Genomic DNA, 16,854 nt, shown 5'->3' on the forward strand with positions numbered 1-16,854 from the left:
AAAAGCTCCATCAGCCTTGACCTCCAGCTATCAGAGCTAGCAGGCAGCTTTACGCTCGGCTGTTCCATTACTTTGCTCTGGGCTCTCTCACCGCACTGTTTCTGTGGCATATTAAACAGATTAATAGAACTGCACTCTGGGGAGGGGGAAATGCCAGTCAATCTAACCTGCCGACACAAAGGCGAGAAAAGCAGATACTCCTGCGACTCATCCTTGAGAGCTGATAAAACAAAGACAAACGTCACATGTGAAAGAAAAGTGGAACTCGGAATGTTGACTTCCAGCTTCGATTTAGTAAATAGAGAGAGAGTCAGAACGATGGGTTCAAGTGCCAGTAGAAGTGGAGGTTAAAAGCGGTGACTTCTAAAGCAAGCCTCACTATTACTATTGTTCTTACTTGGGAAAGAAAAACCCTTAAATAAATAAACTTAAATAAATCCAACTTGTTCCTTCATTACTCATAACGTGTGGGACCTAAATTGTGTGTCTTGAACAGAAGAGGTGTGATTGGAAGACCAAAAAAAAGTTGTGTTACCTTTATTTTGTCTAAAAGACCTATTTCCATTAAATGTAGGTCATAGAACCATATACACTCACTGAAAAATATTTGAAGTAACCAGAATACCATGTCCTGGGGGTGAGCAAATAGCAAGACAAGATCCAGAACACCTCAAGTAAAATGCCCTAACAATCAACCACAACACTTTAGAAATGTGCTAAAACAATGCACCTTAGAAATGATTTAATTATGAAGTTTAATAATGTTTAATAATGTTCAAAACACACCATAGATCTGACTATTTTCAAAAGATAAACATATATTGGTGTTATAAGACATGAGCATGAAGCATTGAGCTGTTCCTGCCACAAAGACTTGGAGATCATTTACCCCAGTAAAAACAATACATTGCTTCATTAAATCAGACTAACTCATCTTATATCTCATTCTCCCCTGCAGCTATGAAAAAACAAAATTGTCTACAGTATTAGAAGCTTAATCGTCCAGTCCTGCTCCCTGCTGGTATGCCAATCAAGAACATTGTAGTATAATTGTAAAGCAGGGATGGGAAACCAAGATGTCAGATACTGATTCAGTGAATTTTATATATAAATGCAGCTCAATGGAGCTGGTCTAGCTCCAGTATTCTGTGGCCAAACCCTCAGTTTATAGCTTGATTCAGAGAGGGAAAACTCAATACTGATGTGTGTAGGCCTACTAATATATACAGTATGTAGTGCCACCTGGTGAACCAGCCTAAGTACTACTGATGACTGTTTACAGGAGTATTTTCTTATCAAATTTGTTTCAGAGAAGATTATGACATAGATAAATGAAACATCCAATGTTTAAAGACTTTTATACTAATATAAGCTTTTTTCTTAATGATCCTTATCCAGTTATTATTTAAAAAGAACACACCTAATCCTTAACCTTGTTCTGATTTTTTATTTTAAATAAAACATACTGAAGGGATTTACTTTAAAATAATTGATTGAATGCAAAAACCAATGAATGAATGCATATGTTTATTTATAAGTTTTATTTTGAAACACCCTGAGCTCACAAAGACCCAGAACAGAGCAGGTCTTGCCTTAAACAAGTCGGTCACATAGAGCAGTCAAGGGCCAGAACGCATGTAGAGTCTCTCTTTATCTGATCAATGGGCCTCTCCAGACTCTCAGACTGTTAATTGATGAAGTAATCCAGTCATTAATCACTGTAGCGAGCTAATGAGAGACGTCCGAGTAAATAATGCTGCAGTCCTGCCGCCATCATCATCACCTTAGTGTGCGGGTGGACAGGAGAGAGTGCAACAGGATGCCTGTGAGAGAAATAAAAAACATTAAAAGAGAAATGACTTTCTCTTGTAATTACTAAAAAAATAATCAGCGGCAAAGATTCACAGGGGGACTGTAGTTGGGGACATATATAAACAATATATGCAGAAAGTCTTTTGTATACTATTTTTATGTATGAAATTTACATAGCATTTGGAAGCTACGACGTGGATAAAAGATGAAAATTCTACAGTGCATACTGGAACTTCGTTCCCCCTTGAAATTCACTCCCTGGACTTGTTTACAAAATCACAACATCAAAGCTAACACAATTTCTAGCTAACTTTTAGCTAGGATACCTAATTGGCCCCTTTTGTTAGATTATATAACACTCTACAGTCTACCATCAAAGCAAATTATGATTTCAGTTATTCCTCACATTCTGTGTTTTTTCCTATAGACGGTTTCATGGACGCAGGCACCTGGCCCGACGTTAACTCCCGGTCTGTGTTTGTTATCAGTCTGGCTAGTGGCTAATAATATAACGATTTATATTAGTTTATTTATATTCATATTTTATTGTATAATAATTGTATTAAATAAACAATTTGTTGAATTTTATTGTATGTTCATTTTATGAAATAAACAACTTTTGGGTTGTGTAACTTTATCGCATTTAAGTTTAGCCAAGTAAGGGTTCTTCTACTGGTAACACAAAATAATACTGGCTACTAGACATAGTTTTAACTTGCTAGCTGATGTAATTTACTTGTTATTTCTTTTGCACGTTTTCGGAAATAATCTACAGGGACTCTATTCTTTGAGCATGTGTTCTGAAAGTTAAATTTGGGCCACAAAAGCGTGACTGCGAAGTAACGTTTGTTTATGTTGTGGCTTTGAAACCGTCTATTAAAAATAACTTAATATATTAGCATATTATACCACGCATTATAGATATTTGTCAACAACATTTTCTTTCAATTAAAACATATTTTTTATTTTTATTTTGGGGTTAAATATGATCCTTATTTAATAATCTATGATTAATCTATGACAGGTACAAAAAATGAGTTTGTTTTGTAGGTTGTTGTACCTGTGGCTACAGACACATTAAGTGATTCCACTCCAGGCTGCAGGTCTCTGCGTGGAGATATAGTGAGCAGAACATCACACAGCTGCCGCAGCTCAGAAGACAAACCTTCTCCCTCCCCACCTAACAACAGACACAGGCGGGTGTAGACACAACATTACAGTATGAGATCATTATAATAATAAATAATAGGATAATTATATAAAACACATACCCATTAACAGTAGTGTAGGTCTGGACATCTTGAAATGGGAACACGGCACAACTGGCGCTTCAGATTTTCCTTCCTCTAATCCAACTGTGCCAACAACCTGCCAGCCTTGTTCTGCTTTTACCTTTATTGACACAAAAAAGAAGAACGAATTTCTTCATGTCCAATAATACATTTCAACTGATAATATATAATAACATTTCAATCTTATATTATATTAGAATATTTCTTAATGTAATATATTATAATAGCCTATTTAGTGTTTTTATACCATCAACAGAAATCTAACATGTAATGTTTGTGAGAATGACTCGGACAACTTACTGCAACACTTAACTGCCCTCTAGAGGCTACAAATGGAAAGGTTGTCACTTGTTTTAAGAGGAGGGATACACTTGCTGACCTTGATCAAATCTTTTAGGTTGCTGTAGCCAAACACTTTCATGACCTCCATCACACCAGCACTGGCTTTGCTCACTGTAGGTGTCAATGGACAGCTAACAAAAATTGGAACATAATCAGTGCCCATGGGTTAAAGAAGACCACTTTTAGTTTTTTGTGTAACAATCAATTGTGGGTAACAAATACTACTATAAATCTGTAAATCTATAAAACTGCATGAACAGATAAACTGATACAGCTGATATTTGATGTCCACCTGTTATGAATGCTGCTGACCACCCGATCCACTCCCAGGAAATATGCAGACCGTAAAATGGCACCGAGATTCATCGGATCTTGTATTCTGTCCAAAACCAGCCATAACGCCTCTTGATTCTTCTCGTGATCGTGATGAGATGTTATTGGTCGTTCCTCTGTGACAAAGCCTAGAGACCTTCCCAGCAGACACAACCCCTGGTGCACTTTTCCACCACACATCTTGTCGAGTGTTTTCTTATCGACTCTCTGGATTTGCACACCACGCTTGATGCCCTCCTGACAGACCCTCAAGATCGCATCTCTCTGGGGCCCTTTATCATCCTTTACGAAGAGGCGACTGGGCCTTCTTCTATCTTGCATGAGGGCCAGCAAACATGGGGCCACTCCAAACACAATCTCCAACTGTTCGCCTTTACTGTCTTTATGAATCCCAAAGATCTTTCCAGTTTCTGACTCGGCAAAATCCTCAAACCTCAGTTTCTGAAGCTCAGAAGCCACTTTCCTCTCCCTTACAGATCTTTTCTCTGTGGGAGCCACTTGAGATTGTCTGCTCTGTGTTTTTGGTATTTTGGGAATACTAGTATCATCACGTAGAGTGGGTTTATACCTTGACACATACGACTTTGCGACTTTATTAGAATTTAAGGGATTCTTTCTCAACCTTTCAATATCTCTTGACATAAGAAGTGGACTTGTGCAGTGATAGGCAGACATAGATGTGAAATATAATTCATTTAGGCCGATCAAACAATGCCTATTCCTATTAACTTGATTAGAGACTTGGTATATTCTTTTGCACATCTGCATATCTGTAATAAATGCAAAAACGCAGAAGGACAATTTTCTACCATAAAGTGAAAAGTATACACTATAAGCTTCAGTTGGTTTTAAATTAACTGCTGCCAAACATACAAACAAGCGTTTACATAATAATGTATCTGAAACGCATAACGTTACGTTATTTCCTACGAATTTATTAAGTGCTTGCTGAAATATTCCACCTAACAAGTTAACTTACTTGCTGCTAACTTGAAAGCTAACTCGCCCTTCAACAGATTAACAACAATATAAAAGCACAAGATTCCATTTTAGCTTAGTAAACAAGCAGATAACAAAACGACCTAAACAAAACAAAGCAATCCGTTCGACCAAACCCTAAAACAACATGTAAATCCAAGGAAATAGGATTAATTTCGGTTCATTGGCAGTTGTCAACGTGACTGTTAAGCGTGGTGTTTACTTACTATCGATGCTGCTCCCAGAACAGTATTGAGCGCCACTCTATGCGCGCGTATTGAGTGAGGCTGATCTGAAAACAGCGTGCGCAGGTCCGTATGCGCTTAGGTCGAGCATGCGCATAACTCACTTCCTGCTGCTTCCGTTAGCATGTTACTACGCAACGAGACGCTCTAAAGTGCAGTATTATCTTTCAGACGTAGATCGATTAAAAGCAGCGCATCATTTTCTTAATGCATAATAGTAATCTATGCTAAATAGTCTACATTTGGAGGCTGGGTGGCAGATATGGCTGACGGCTGGTGTACTGACACTGGAGAAGCGGTTTACCGCTCGAGGGATGCAGTTAAAAACTTACGCATACGGTAAGTTATGGCAGCCGTAAAATTGTTACTTGATGTGAACTTATCCTTCTGAATGCAGACTATTGCACCAGAAATCGACTTCTCAAACAAAACAGAAGTAACGTTAGGCTATTTGATATTGCCACTGTATTCTTTGGGGGTGATTTGCGGTGCCATGTAAATACACTGGTGCATGAAAAATAATTAGCATTTAGCACCATAGATATGAAAAGTACCACAATAACATAATCTTATACGATTACCAAATTCACCATTTTAATTGAGCAGATGTCTTCTCTTACAAAACACATTGCAGTAATGATATCAGACATATTATTATCACGGTACTGAGTGCTTCTGTATGTTTGTACCACGGTATTTACATGGTACTATAAAGAATACTAACAATAGTACTTATCCAAATCACCACACCGTTACCATGGCCAAAAAACAAGTCCTGGTATGATTTGTTATTATTTTGTTTCTGTCTCAGTGTCCGCATACAGCGGGTGACCTCCACAGCTGCTCTGTCTCAGCATCTCCATCATCAAGTGCTGTCTCAGCAAGAGAGAGACGTTATAGAGCTGGACACCTTCAGCTCGCAGACACAAATGGCTTCTGGTATGTGGAAAACCGCTACAAATCAGTTAGTAAGATAATAATACTGTTGCTTATGATCTGTGTCTGTTTTTAATGCAGCCACTGATGAGGAGGAATTGGTGGTCGGTTGGCAAGAGAAGCTCTTCAGTCAGGTAAGAGACTAGGATGAGCTGTGTGGCTTTAAATAGACAAGATAATGGTTTGATGACTTGTTCTTATCATTCATATGCAGTATGAAGTGGACCTTTACCAGACGGAGTCGAACTGTCAAACTCCACTGGAGCGTCAGTATCACACAGAAATACTGGCAACCGAAAGGACTAAAAGAAGGCAAAACCAGCGCGTTTTCACCTACACAGACTTTGATCGCTTTGCCAAGTGGGAAGAGGTTAGTAAACTGTTTCTTATCTCTTTTTTTGCTAATTTGAAGACCATCATTATATGCGTGGATCTCACAAAAAACTTTTCGCCTCCAAAATTAAAAAAACATTCATATTAAAACATATTTTACATAGAAATGAAACATACTAATTTACAATTTCAACAAAACGTTGCATTACGGTAATGACATTTATTAAAGGAACGTGCTTAATTGTCAAATATACAGATGTGGTCTTGACAGGTTTTGTGAGACACACCCATACAGTTTTCTAAGTTTGTGGTTTTGTTGACAGCAAGCTCAGAGTCTGCTGATCCCAGCTCGGCCAACACCTACATTCCTAGCAGAACGTATGGCCAATGTTAGACACAGGAGACAAGAAAGACGTCCTGTGTAAGTCTACCCGCCAGCAGTTTGTCCTCTGTAAAGACATTATCTTTCCATTCTATTGTTATCTTCATGTTTGAGGTTTAATAGGTTTATGTAATTTTGGGTTATTTTTAGAGAGCCCAATGTTCCCAAATCCCGTTCAATTGTGTGGGAACCCTCAGAGGAGTTCATAAAGAACAGCCACACCATCAACACACCTGTGCAGAGCATGTACATTATGGGAGATCTTGGGGCTTCGGGGAAGTAAGTGAGACCATTCCATTAGCCGGACTGAATGTCATATCTTGTTTTAGAAGGTCCACTTTTAATGTTAGAACAAATGTTTTAATCTAATTGACCTAGGGACTGATTCATGAAACAATTTACACTGTAACGTGTCATGCATACTGTTAAGGCTGGACTCTTTCCTATAGTTGGGATGCTTTTTGTCAATATGACTGAGCAGATCATGTTGATGACCATAGAATAGTCATTGTTGATGTGGAAATGTAGTCTAAAAGTTATAGTATGTTCTCATGGTAGCCTTTATGTATCATTAAATGAATGTGAAATAACAAAATCAGTCATTGATGTATGACTCACAGGAGATCGGACCATCATCTTCTGACTTTTACATGATTTGTTTGTGTTTTACAGGTTGGGCCTGAAAGAGAATGAATATGTGTTATGCACCATAAGAGCAGACAGTAATGGTGTAATTACAATCAAACCGGACTTTAACAACAACAGAGGAGCTTACAGGCAAGATCCAGCTCTTCCATATATTTTACAGATTGATGTGATGTGATTTTTTTTACTTGCATCAAAATATGTCCTTTATGGGGTCCTTTATTTCGTTTTTGACAATAATTTCAAAACAAGGCCTTTAAAATCGAACTACCCTAACATTACCATAGAAATGTCAATACCTTAGCATGTTTTACAAAAAAGGAAGTCATGATCCCTACCCTAAGTAACATTTTGCTCATCATGCATAATTAGACATTAATGAAGCATATTTTTATAGAAAATTATTAGGGCTGTCAAACGATTAATCGTGATTAATCGCATCCAGAATAAAGGTTTGTGTTTACATAACATATGTCTATGTACTGTGCATATTCATTTTGTATTTATTAATACAAACACATACACAAGTATACATATTTAGGAAATATTTACATGTATTTATTTATATTTACCAATAATTGAAATGATATATAAATGTTTATTAATTTTTAGATTTTTCTTAAATATATGCATGGATGTGTATGTGTTAATAAATACAAAATTATTATGCACAGTACACAGATTTATATTATGTAAACACAAACTTTTATTCTGGATGCGATTAATCGCGATTAATCTTTTGACAGCCCTAAAAATTATAAATCATTTTTTGAAATATGGAAAACTACCTGTATCGGTAATGATCATCTATATTGCCATGTACGGCAAGAGAATTTTAAACTTTTTTCTAGATGGCTTCTAGAAGCCATTTGCAGGGTACTGGCAGATGTGATACTTCAAACAAAATTAATGGACACTTCTTTTTATACATGATTCTGTCTATATTTTTGACACAACATCTAGTAGAAGAACATCTAAGAACACAGTAGATCCACTTATTTTTTTCAGAATATTTTTATTTTACATGTAAGGCTAGAGACAGTGGGAGAGAAGAGGGAGGTGTGGCGGCTCTATTTGGAAAACGCCTCCGAAGACATTAAGGCAGAGGAGAAGGAGAGAGAGCAGCGCATGTACAGAGATGTAGGTCCTTTTAGATTTGTTCATTTTCATTCTTGTCTACGAGGCTGTTTTTAACTCACAATTCTAATATATTTCTCTCTTTAGTTGTACACACGTCACAGAGATTACCTTAACAGCCTGGTTGGCCAGGACTTTGAGATGGTAAGAATCATAGGTATCATATCATGGTGTCATTGTATTGAAATGTTTTTAAAATTTCACTCTTGTCCGATCATTTTCTTCAGCCGCCTCCAGGGGTACTTCGCCTGATTGTAAATGGAGAGATCGGTGGGTATTATCAGTTATCTTGATCACCTTAAAGGGAAAATGTCACCCTCATGTTGTCATCTTTTTGTGCAGTAAAATTTATGAGGTCTATGTCAAGAAGACCAAGAAAGCCCATGTAGTTTTAAAATGATATAAGGGTGAAAAGATGACAGAATTAACAGACCATACAAACAAACATTGGAGCTTTATAAAATCAGCTGTTTATATGCGTTCTTGAATTGTACATTTGTAATGTATTTTTACTGTTACTGCAAACTTCGAGTATGAGTCCACATTCACTGCAATGATCGTAATGTTTCCATTTTCATTTCAGTTTCAGCTCAAGGATATGAATATGACAATCTGTATGTCCACTTCTTTCTGGACTTACCAAACAGTGAGTCAACATTACCATACAGTGGCCCTAAAAGTTATGGACCTTTAAAAAAATTTGACTTATCATTTGGATTCTTTAGGTTGGTCCAGCGTTCCCTTTCACTGCCTGTCTGGTGTCACTCAGACCTGTCGCACGCGCAGTCTAGGGAAGGTAAGACATAATATTAGTTGCCTACATCAATTAACTTGAATTCCTGAAAGTGTGGACAGCATGTTTTCTCTTTCATAGGAGGATGTAGCCTCTTTCTCCTATCCATTCAGCTTCGAGTCCTTCTTTAGGAAAGAGGATGAGTCTGATGGTAAGAACGTTGTACCTTTCTTGATGACATGCTCAACTCTTAAGTTATAAACAACCACTGATAATCCAAGTATATTCTGTGCAGGATCATTACCCCAGTGGCCAGTGTTATATTTTAAAGTTCTCTCCCTGGATTTCTGGCAACGGTACAGAACTGAAGGTTATGGTTTCCTTGTCATTCCCTCAACACCAGGTATGACAGACATTTGTTTTATAAGTATTAATCGGTGTAATAAAGCGACGTCTGATTCACCAAAAAACGCTTTTGAAAAGACTCTTTTTAATGATTCCTGTGAAATTGTGATGTAATTTTTTAATGAATGATAGGCTTAATTTAGTCAATAAAACTAAAATTCAAATGAAATGAAGAGTCAGAAAGAAACAATGACAGCAGTATTTCAATGAATATTTATTTAACTACACAAAATGTTAAATAAAGATGAATAAGTATCAAACATGGACATTTGCTGAGAATATTTTGACTAAAATGAATGAAATTCATTCATTTTCCAAATAAATTGAACTTCTCAAATTGTTTAATACCTCTTTAGTTCGCAGAAATGGTAACAATTCCATTTGAGAATGTATTTTTAATGCATATATCACTTACATAATTGTATTGCACATTTAGTGTTACTTTTATGTTTGTGTCAACTCAACTTCAGTATGTTTGCTGTGTTCTTAGGGTGTCACAAAATGACTTGTCAAACATGGAGACCCATCCAGACAGGCACGGTGGCTGAACTGAGGCGCTTCTTTATCGGTGGAGCTCCTGAACTTGAGGACATCAGTTATGTCAGACTACCTGGAACTTTCAAGGTAACTCGGACATCTCTAGTGTGAGGTTTTGTCCAGTAATATGTCCAGTAACTATATTGAGTACTTTGTCCTTGAATACAGGATATGTGAAAGTTCCTTCTGTTTCTAGGGAGAGCGACTGAGTCGATTTGGCTTCCGCACTAAGACGACTGGAAGTGTGACCTTTAATCTTAACTGCATACAGCATGCCAGGTTGGCCAAAAATTGCATTTTGAGATTGCAACTATCTGATCTGCCCATTTAAGGTCATGAGAGTATTGTGGTGCTTTTCTCAGGGCTTTTATTGATGCAAACACCCTGAAAAGAAGAAGACAGACTGTTCTAGATCAGCTGGGAGGCCACAGTCAGCAGGGCTCTGTCTATAATGTACTAGGTAAGAGAAGTCGGAATCACTTTAGTTATGTTTTTATTGCTATCGATTGCTATTGACAACAGTACAAAATAACAGATCGAAGAGGTCATTAACAATTAAAGACGTCCAAAGTCTATTTTTTATTCATGGGCTGTGCGGTGGTTTTTTATAAATGAGTATCACACCCTTGTTTGTGATTTCAGAAGCATTTCAGAGGGCCCGTAAGCGCATGCAGGAGGCGAGAGAGAGTTTACCCAGAGACCTCATCAATACCACTGGACTAAACTCAGAGTCTACTGCATAATAACCCTTATCAAATATATGAAAATAATGCTGTTTCTGTTTTTACCTATTTCACAGTGTTGTATTTATGTATATACTGTATGTACATATTTTTATAATTCGAAGGAAATACATCTTTTTCTGAAAACATTCTGTGAATGTTTTTAATATAGTTGTTATATGTTATGTTTGTATTATGTACAGTAAATCCCTCTATACGTAATATAAATATTAATATTTGAGCATACTTAATAAAGACATTACCACAAACATGGAACTGCCTGGTTTGTTTTGGGCATTTTTGGTGCTTGGTATTTGGTTGCTTTCCAATTACTGAAAATGGTTAAGTTGTAGATTGTAAGTTTGCCCATGCCAGTTGATTTGTTTTTGTTATCTGATGTTATAATATTGTTATATTTTACAGTCCACAAATTTCGGGATGCATGTATATCACTGAATGAACAGAAGAGGGCACCATCTAAGTTATAAATGTAACCCACCCAGAACAAAATACAGATACTTGTCAAAATAGTTTCTCTTTTTCTAAATTTAGCATTTATGGGTATGTGCTAAGGTAAATGGTCGTTTTCAAAATAACAGAAAAGATGCTTTTTTCAGAGTATGGCAAAGAAAATAAGTTATATTCCCTTACAACAGTAATATTTGTACATGTATTTAGGTATAGTTTTTAACCTCGATTTTTATCCGTTTTCATGCGTCTTGTCATGCTATCAGTCTTTTACATGACTGTTTATGTCACTCCTGAGGTTTGATTTAGTTGAAATTTAACAGACAAATAAAATATAACAAAATTCGGAATGGTCTTTTTAGTTTGTTCTGCAGCTGTATAAGGCCAGTGATTTGATTTGACCTGCACTGACTTTAATCTATGACATAAAAAACACGCTGTGGATGTTTAGTTTCTTCTATTATTAAACAAATCACATTCACAGCTGGTATTAAAAGTACCATTCGTTACATTTGGAGCACATAAAGTCAGCTATCAGCACCCCTGTCCTCATAGCGTTTAAGACAGGCACGTGGATTAAAACAGAGCGTGCTGTCCTTCCACCACCTGTCCATGTGTAAAGTGAAGCAATGTGCGCAGACTCTGGGTAGCAAGCGTCTGAGTAAAGCGCACTCCATTTTTCCTGTTGCATGCACAAGACAGAGTGTAAAGGGGGTTACAAGCTGCCCCATTCAGCCCTGGCGCCTACAGCACCTGCTTCTGTCACAATGCATCCTGTTCATGACCTCACGTCACTGCAGACACGAGGTCAGAGATTGTGCCACGTTACTGAAAAAAGCAAGGTTCATTGGGAAGTTAAAATGGATTAAAGGGATAGTTCAACCAAATGAAACTTCTGCTTGTTCTAAACCTGTATGACTTTCTTCCATGGAATACAAAACATGACTCATGATGAAACAGATGTTAGGCCCATTGTTGATGTTGCTATTTCTGTCACTTGTATTGTTTCTGTAGGTCAGTTGAGTAGCACAAAGCGTTGTGGGTTCGATACCCAAGAAACACAAATATTGATCATATGTACAGTGTGCCTGCAATGCATATGAAGTCACTTTGGATGAAAGTATCTTCCAAATGCATAAATGTAAAATACATATTATTGATAGAGATCTCAGGTTCCCTAACAGTTTGATAATAGTCGGCAATTGTCCTAAAGTCTGAAGTCATATGATAGTGACAAAATGCCATTAAAAGTGTAAATCAATCAATACGTGATGAAGAATAACAAACAATAAAGTCTGTTCACAGCTCATACCAGGTGAAATTCCCAACGGCTGGCATCAAGCAGACATGCCTGGCTCAGCGTGCCTGTCACTGACCTCATCCTTTCATCACAGAGACATTTATTAGCATATGGCTGCTTTAACAGGGAGCTTGTCAGTCATGCCAGGCATCTTCATTAGAGAGGCCCGCTGCCCTCTGGCTCCTGATTACCCGCTGACCTCGGGTCTGTGAGGCAAAGTGACCCAATTCTGTCCCTGCTTTCCAATCATCAGCCTTCCCGAAGCTAGATATGGCCCTGCTGCCTCCATAGAGACCACGAGGCATCTCACACCCCTAAGATTGCGGGAGACGCATCGAAGGCATGAGATGCAGCCATTCGGTGCAATCCAAAAAAGAATGTAGCACGCTTATAAATATTGCAAATAAAAAATGTATAGATAAGTTCTATAGAAAATGTAAATGGTTCTTGCCTGTACAAAAGTCATTGCCTTGATGCTACATAGGGGGTTTCTTGTGGTTAATATAGTTGCTTTCTATTCAATTCAATTCAATTATAATTTATTGTCATTGTTACAAAACAATGAGATTAGCGTAAGCAAAATGAGCCCACCCCAGGGGTGGTCTGGCCATCTGGCGTACCGGGCGTTTTCCTTGTGGGCCGCTAACGTATGGGGCCGTAACGGAGGCTGTTACCGCTAACGTATGGGGCCGAAACGAAGGCGTTGGCCGCTTAGACGGATGTATTATAAATACGAATGCACGCAATGCGTGAAACTTCATCCCACCCCCAAATCCCCCACCCCCCCCCCCCGTCGACAGATTCAGTGGAGGGCCGATGCAGGCCTAAAAATGCCAGGGCCGATTTTTCTTCTCAGTCCAGCCCTGGCCCACCCTAATGTCATTATTACTTTTTATTTCTTTTTGCCTGTTTTATGATTTGTAGATTTGAAGAATTCGTTTATATTTTCGTTTAAATTACATTTAGTTACTTTCTCTGAATAAAAGCATCAGAAAGCCTGAAATTTAGGCATATGAAAATACCGCCCCTGCTGGTGGCCATTTTGTGTGTGGATTGCAGGATGGCAAGAAAGAAAGAGAGATGGGACGCAGCTGTGGTGGGTGAAAGTATATCTCACAGCTGTGAACAACTGTTCTGATCTTTATTTTTATACATGGACTCTGGACTCCAGCCGGCCCTATTACAGCTAGGACACGTCTCCAAGGACCAAAGGACAAAACAAAGTCATCCCAAATTAATGTCGCTCTATTTTCGTGTGATAATTCAAAATGACTGGAATATAAACCTAAATAGATCATCTGGAAAACTACAATATAGGCTGAGAATGTTAAAGATTTCATGAAATGCTTGAATTTCTTGTGTTATTTCCAATTGGAAGTTTGGGTGTTCGTAGGGCTTGTCCCCTTCTTTACAGCCAGTAGTTTTTAGTGTTGGCCACAGCCCAGCAAAACTTGACAGTTTGTAACATGAACAAAAGCAATTCTCAAAATAAAAGTCACGCTGGAAATAAATTAATTCCAGCCATTTTCTTTCAGGAAATAAAAAAATAAATGAGCACATCCAAAGACAAGTAATGAATTACTAGTGTCATTTATAATTTAGAGGAAAAGGACATTCAGATTCTAGGGATTATTTTGATGGGCAAAAAGTCATGAGTCATCAATTATTGTTTTGCTTTAAAGCTGCAATCTAGCATTATATTTTATTAACGGTCAATATTTCTGTCATGTTTAGCCTAGACCTAAATGCGCACGACAATGGAGTGTAATCCAAAACGGTATCATTTAATGAATCCAAAGCAGAACAACACAGGAACACAAGCACACCGACAAAGAACTGAGGATAACACAGGGTTTAAATACAGATGGCAAACAAAGGGAACTAATGGAAAAACATAACAGAACCGTGACGATTTCAAATTGTTTAATATATATTTGAAAACATATAGAATAATACATTGTTATTGTTGCTATTGTGATGTTGCAGATTTTCATATATATTTCATATTAGCCCGGTTTCACAGACACGGTTTATCTTAAACCAGGACTATGCCTTAGTTAGATTAAGATATTTATGTTGCTTTTATTAAAATACCTTAAAAGAATACATTACTGGTGTGCATCTTGACACAAAACAATGGCATTGATATATTTTAAGATATTTCTGGGCAAGTTAAATTCAGTTAAGACAGGTCACACATTCATTTTAGTCTGGGACTAGCCTTAAACCTTGTCTGTGAAACCGGGCCATTATGTATTATTTAATGTTGCATTATATTTCACTCGTCCAGAAGCCCTTCGTGCTTCAGTATTTTTAACACTACACAATAATACAACCAGCAGAACATTCAGAACTGAAATGTTAAGCATGCATCTTTGAAACTTTATTATCTATGTAAAAAAATGAAAAGGGAAGTGCTTCTAAACCAATGTTGTTTACGCCTCGCAAAAACATGACATTGCAGGTTACTTTATTTATTTTTATGTGAGTTGAAGTCAAATGATGTACAACTGATATTTCCTACAAAATTATACCCCGACAGTTCAAATTATAAATCATTATTATAAGCTTATTTGCAAATCAGAGTAAGATAAAGAGATAGTTTTGAACAATGCTTTTTTATGCACTTGCTTAATAAATGCACTGTTGAAAAACATGAAAGAAAATGTACACTTCATTAACCCTAAAGATGTGATGCAGTGCACAATACAGAAGAATCAGCTGTAGGAAAAATATGAATCATGGAAAACATTGTACATTGTGGCATCTTTACTTGTTTTTTACAGTTTGATTTTTGTTCATTTTTAACCAAATAAAGTTTTAGGTTTTAGACCTATAATGTAAAGATCTAAAATGCAACAAGCTAGTCTAATATGAATAAGAAACATTATGACTGCCGCAGTCAATTCTTTGTGTGTAAAGGAACAAGCACACCTGTAAAAAGTGCAAACAAGGTCACTCTGCCTCACTCCAGCTGCTAAAGTCCCAACAGCTTCATTATTAAACTGCATCCCGAACGCAGGCAATAATCTGAAATTCCCATTTGTATACCGTGACTGATATTAGGAGAGCTTTGCCTGACCCTAATGTCGTTCAACATGTTCGTTTCTCAATTGAATTCATGTTATCTTGCTGCAGCTATGAAACAGCAGATAATCAAAAAGCAAATATTGATGTCTGGAAGGAGTGCATTCCTGTTTCCACAAATCATCTTGGCAAATAAACGTCTCTAGGTCAGTTACAGGGAGCCATAGAGGAAAATAAATACATGGATAAAGTCTGTGTTTTTGTGGTGAAATAGATTAAAACTGTTTTCAGTTACATTTGGTTCAAGCTGAGTTCAGACTTACAAACAAGAAAAACACCTTCTGGAACCGGGTGTTTAAAAGGGCATCTAGAGTTCCATTCGGGTCTAGGATTCTAAAACTGGAGATTATGCTTAGCAGCATGGAAACCCACGGCAGAGTTTTCCAGAGATGCAGGAGTGTGCTGGCATTCAAGGCTCATGGTTTCAGCAGGGCCATGCCAACTATAAGTCAACGACTCCCAGGGGCGGACTGGCCATCTGGCGTACCGGGTGTTTTCCCTGTGGGCCGCTAACGTATGGGGCCGTAATGGAGGCGGTGGCCGCTAACGTATGGGGCCGAAACGGACACATTTGCCGCTAACGTATGGGGCCGTAACGGACGTGTTTGCCGCTAACGTATGGGGCCGTAACGGACGCGTTGCAAAAGACACGTATGCATGCACCCCCCCCCTCGACAGATTCGGTGGAGGGCCGATGCGGGCCTAAAAATGTTGAGGCCGATTTTTCTTCCCACTCCAGCCCTGATGACTCCAGAATGATTGAATTCGTAGCACAGAAAGTGAAATTCCCAGACCCCTAAGATAATAATTATTAATACTGTCACTACTGTATTTGTTATTATATGTGCTTCAGTTTTTGCATAAACGTATCCATGCACCTCAAGAACATCGCAAATAGGATGAAAGGTAGTACCCCCCTTCCTTACTCCCCCTTCCTTGCTCCCCCCCTTCTGACTGAGATTGTTTGAGTGTTTCCACCCTAACTAGTTCATAAACTTCATAATGTTCATAATTTTTTCATTTGTGATGTTTTGTATTTCGTGTGCACTGTTATTTACTGTCTTATCTACTCAATGAAGATTCACAGAGTTATACAATGCAGAGCTGTCTTTATTCACCAGACTTGGTTAAAACAATATTGCTATAACCAATTATAAGTGTGCACAT

At 37.7% G+C, this 16,854-nt stretch overlaps 2 protein-coding genes across 3 annotated transcripts; one reads left to right on the top strand and one right to left on the bottom strand.

Annotated features, from left to right (window-relative positions):
* Positions 1-1,416: 1,416 nt before the first annotated feature.
* mrm1 (mitochondrial rRNA methyltransferase 1 homolog (S. cerevisiae)) lies at positions 1,417-5,005 on the bottom strand. The gene is made up of 5 exons (XM_057319069.1): positions 3,739-5,005; positions 3,484-3,577; positions 3,084-3,204; positions 2,873-2,992; positions 1,417-1,823 (listed from the first exon to the last, which is right to left on the bottom strand). Exons 1-5 carry the CDS (start codon positions 4,545-4,547, stop codon positions 1,780-1,782), a joined length of 1,188 nt encoding a protein of 395 aa, XP_057175052.1. The 5' UTR covers positions 4,548-5,005; the 3' UTR covers positions 1,417-1,779.
* A 119-nt stretch (positions 5,006-5,124) lies between these two features.
* On the top strand, positions 5,125-11,090 carry mks1 (MKS transition zone complex subunit 1). Of its 2 annotated transcripts, XM_057319079.1 has the most exons (18): positions 5,125-5,341; positions 5,814-5,941; positions 6,020-6,072; positions 6,153-6,308; positions 6,595-6,692; positions 6,804-6,932; positions 7,326-7,430; positions 8,330-8,438; positions 8,523-8,579; positions 8,663-8,705; positions 9,019-9,081; positions 9,161-9,231; positions 9,310-9,379; positions 9,464-9,571; positions 10,064-10,197; positions 10,307-10,389; positions 10,473-10,570; positions 10,753-11,090. In XM_057319079.1, the coding sequence occupies exons 1-18, from the start codon at positions 5,265-5,267 to the stop codon at positions 10,851-10,853; spliced, it is 1,683 nt and encodes a 560-aa protein (XP_057175062.1). In that variant the 5' UTR covers positions 5,125-5,264; the 3' UTR covers positions 10,854-11,090. The 2 variants fall into 2 exon arrangements, with proteins under 2 accessions (XP_057175062.1, XP_057175071.1); XM_057319088.1 differs by lacking the exons at positions 10,473-10,570; positions 10,753-11,090 and having other exon boundaries at positions 10,279-10,390.
* Positions 11,091-16,854: the final 5,764 nt, after the last annotated feature.

Source organism: Triplophysa rosa, linkage group LG2 (assembly GCF_024868665.1).
Source record: "Triplophysa rosa linkage group LG2, Trosa_1v2, whole genome shotgun sequence".
Taxonomy (NCBI): Eukaryota; Metazoa; Chordata; class Actinopteri; order Cypriniformes; family Nemacheilidae; genus Triplophysa; species Triplophysa rosa.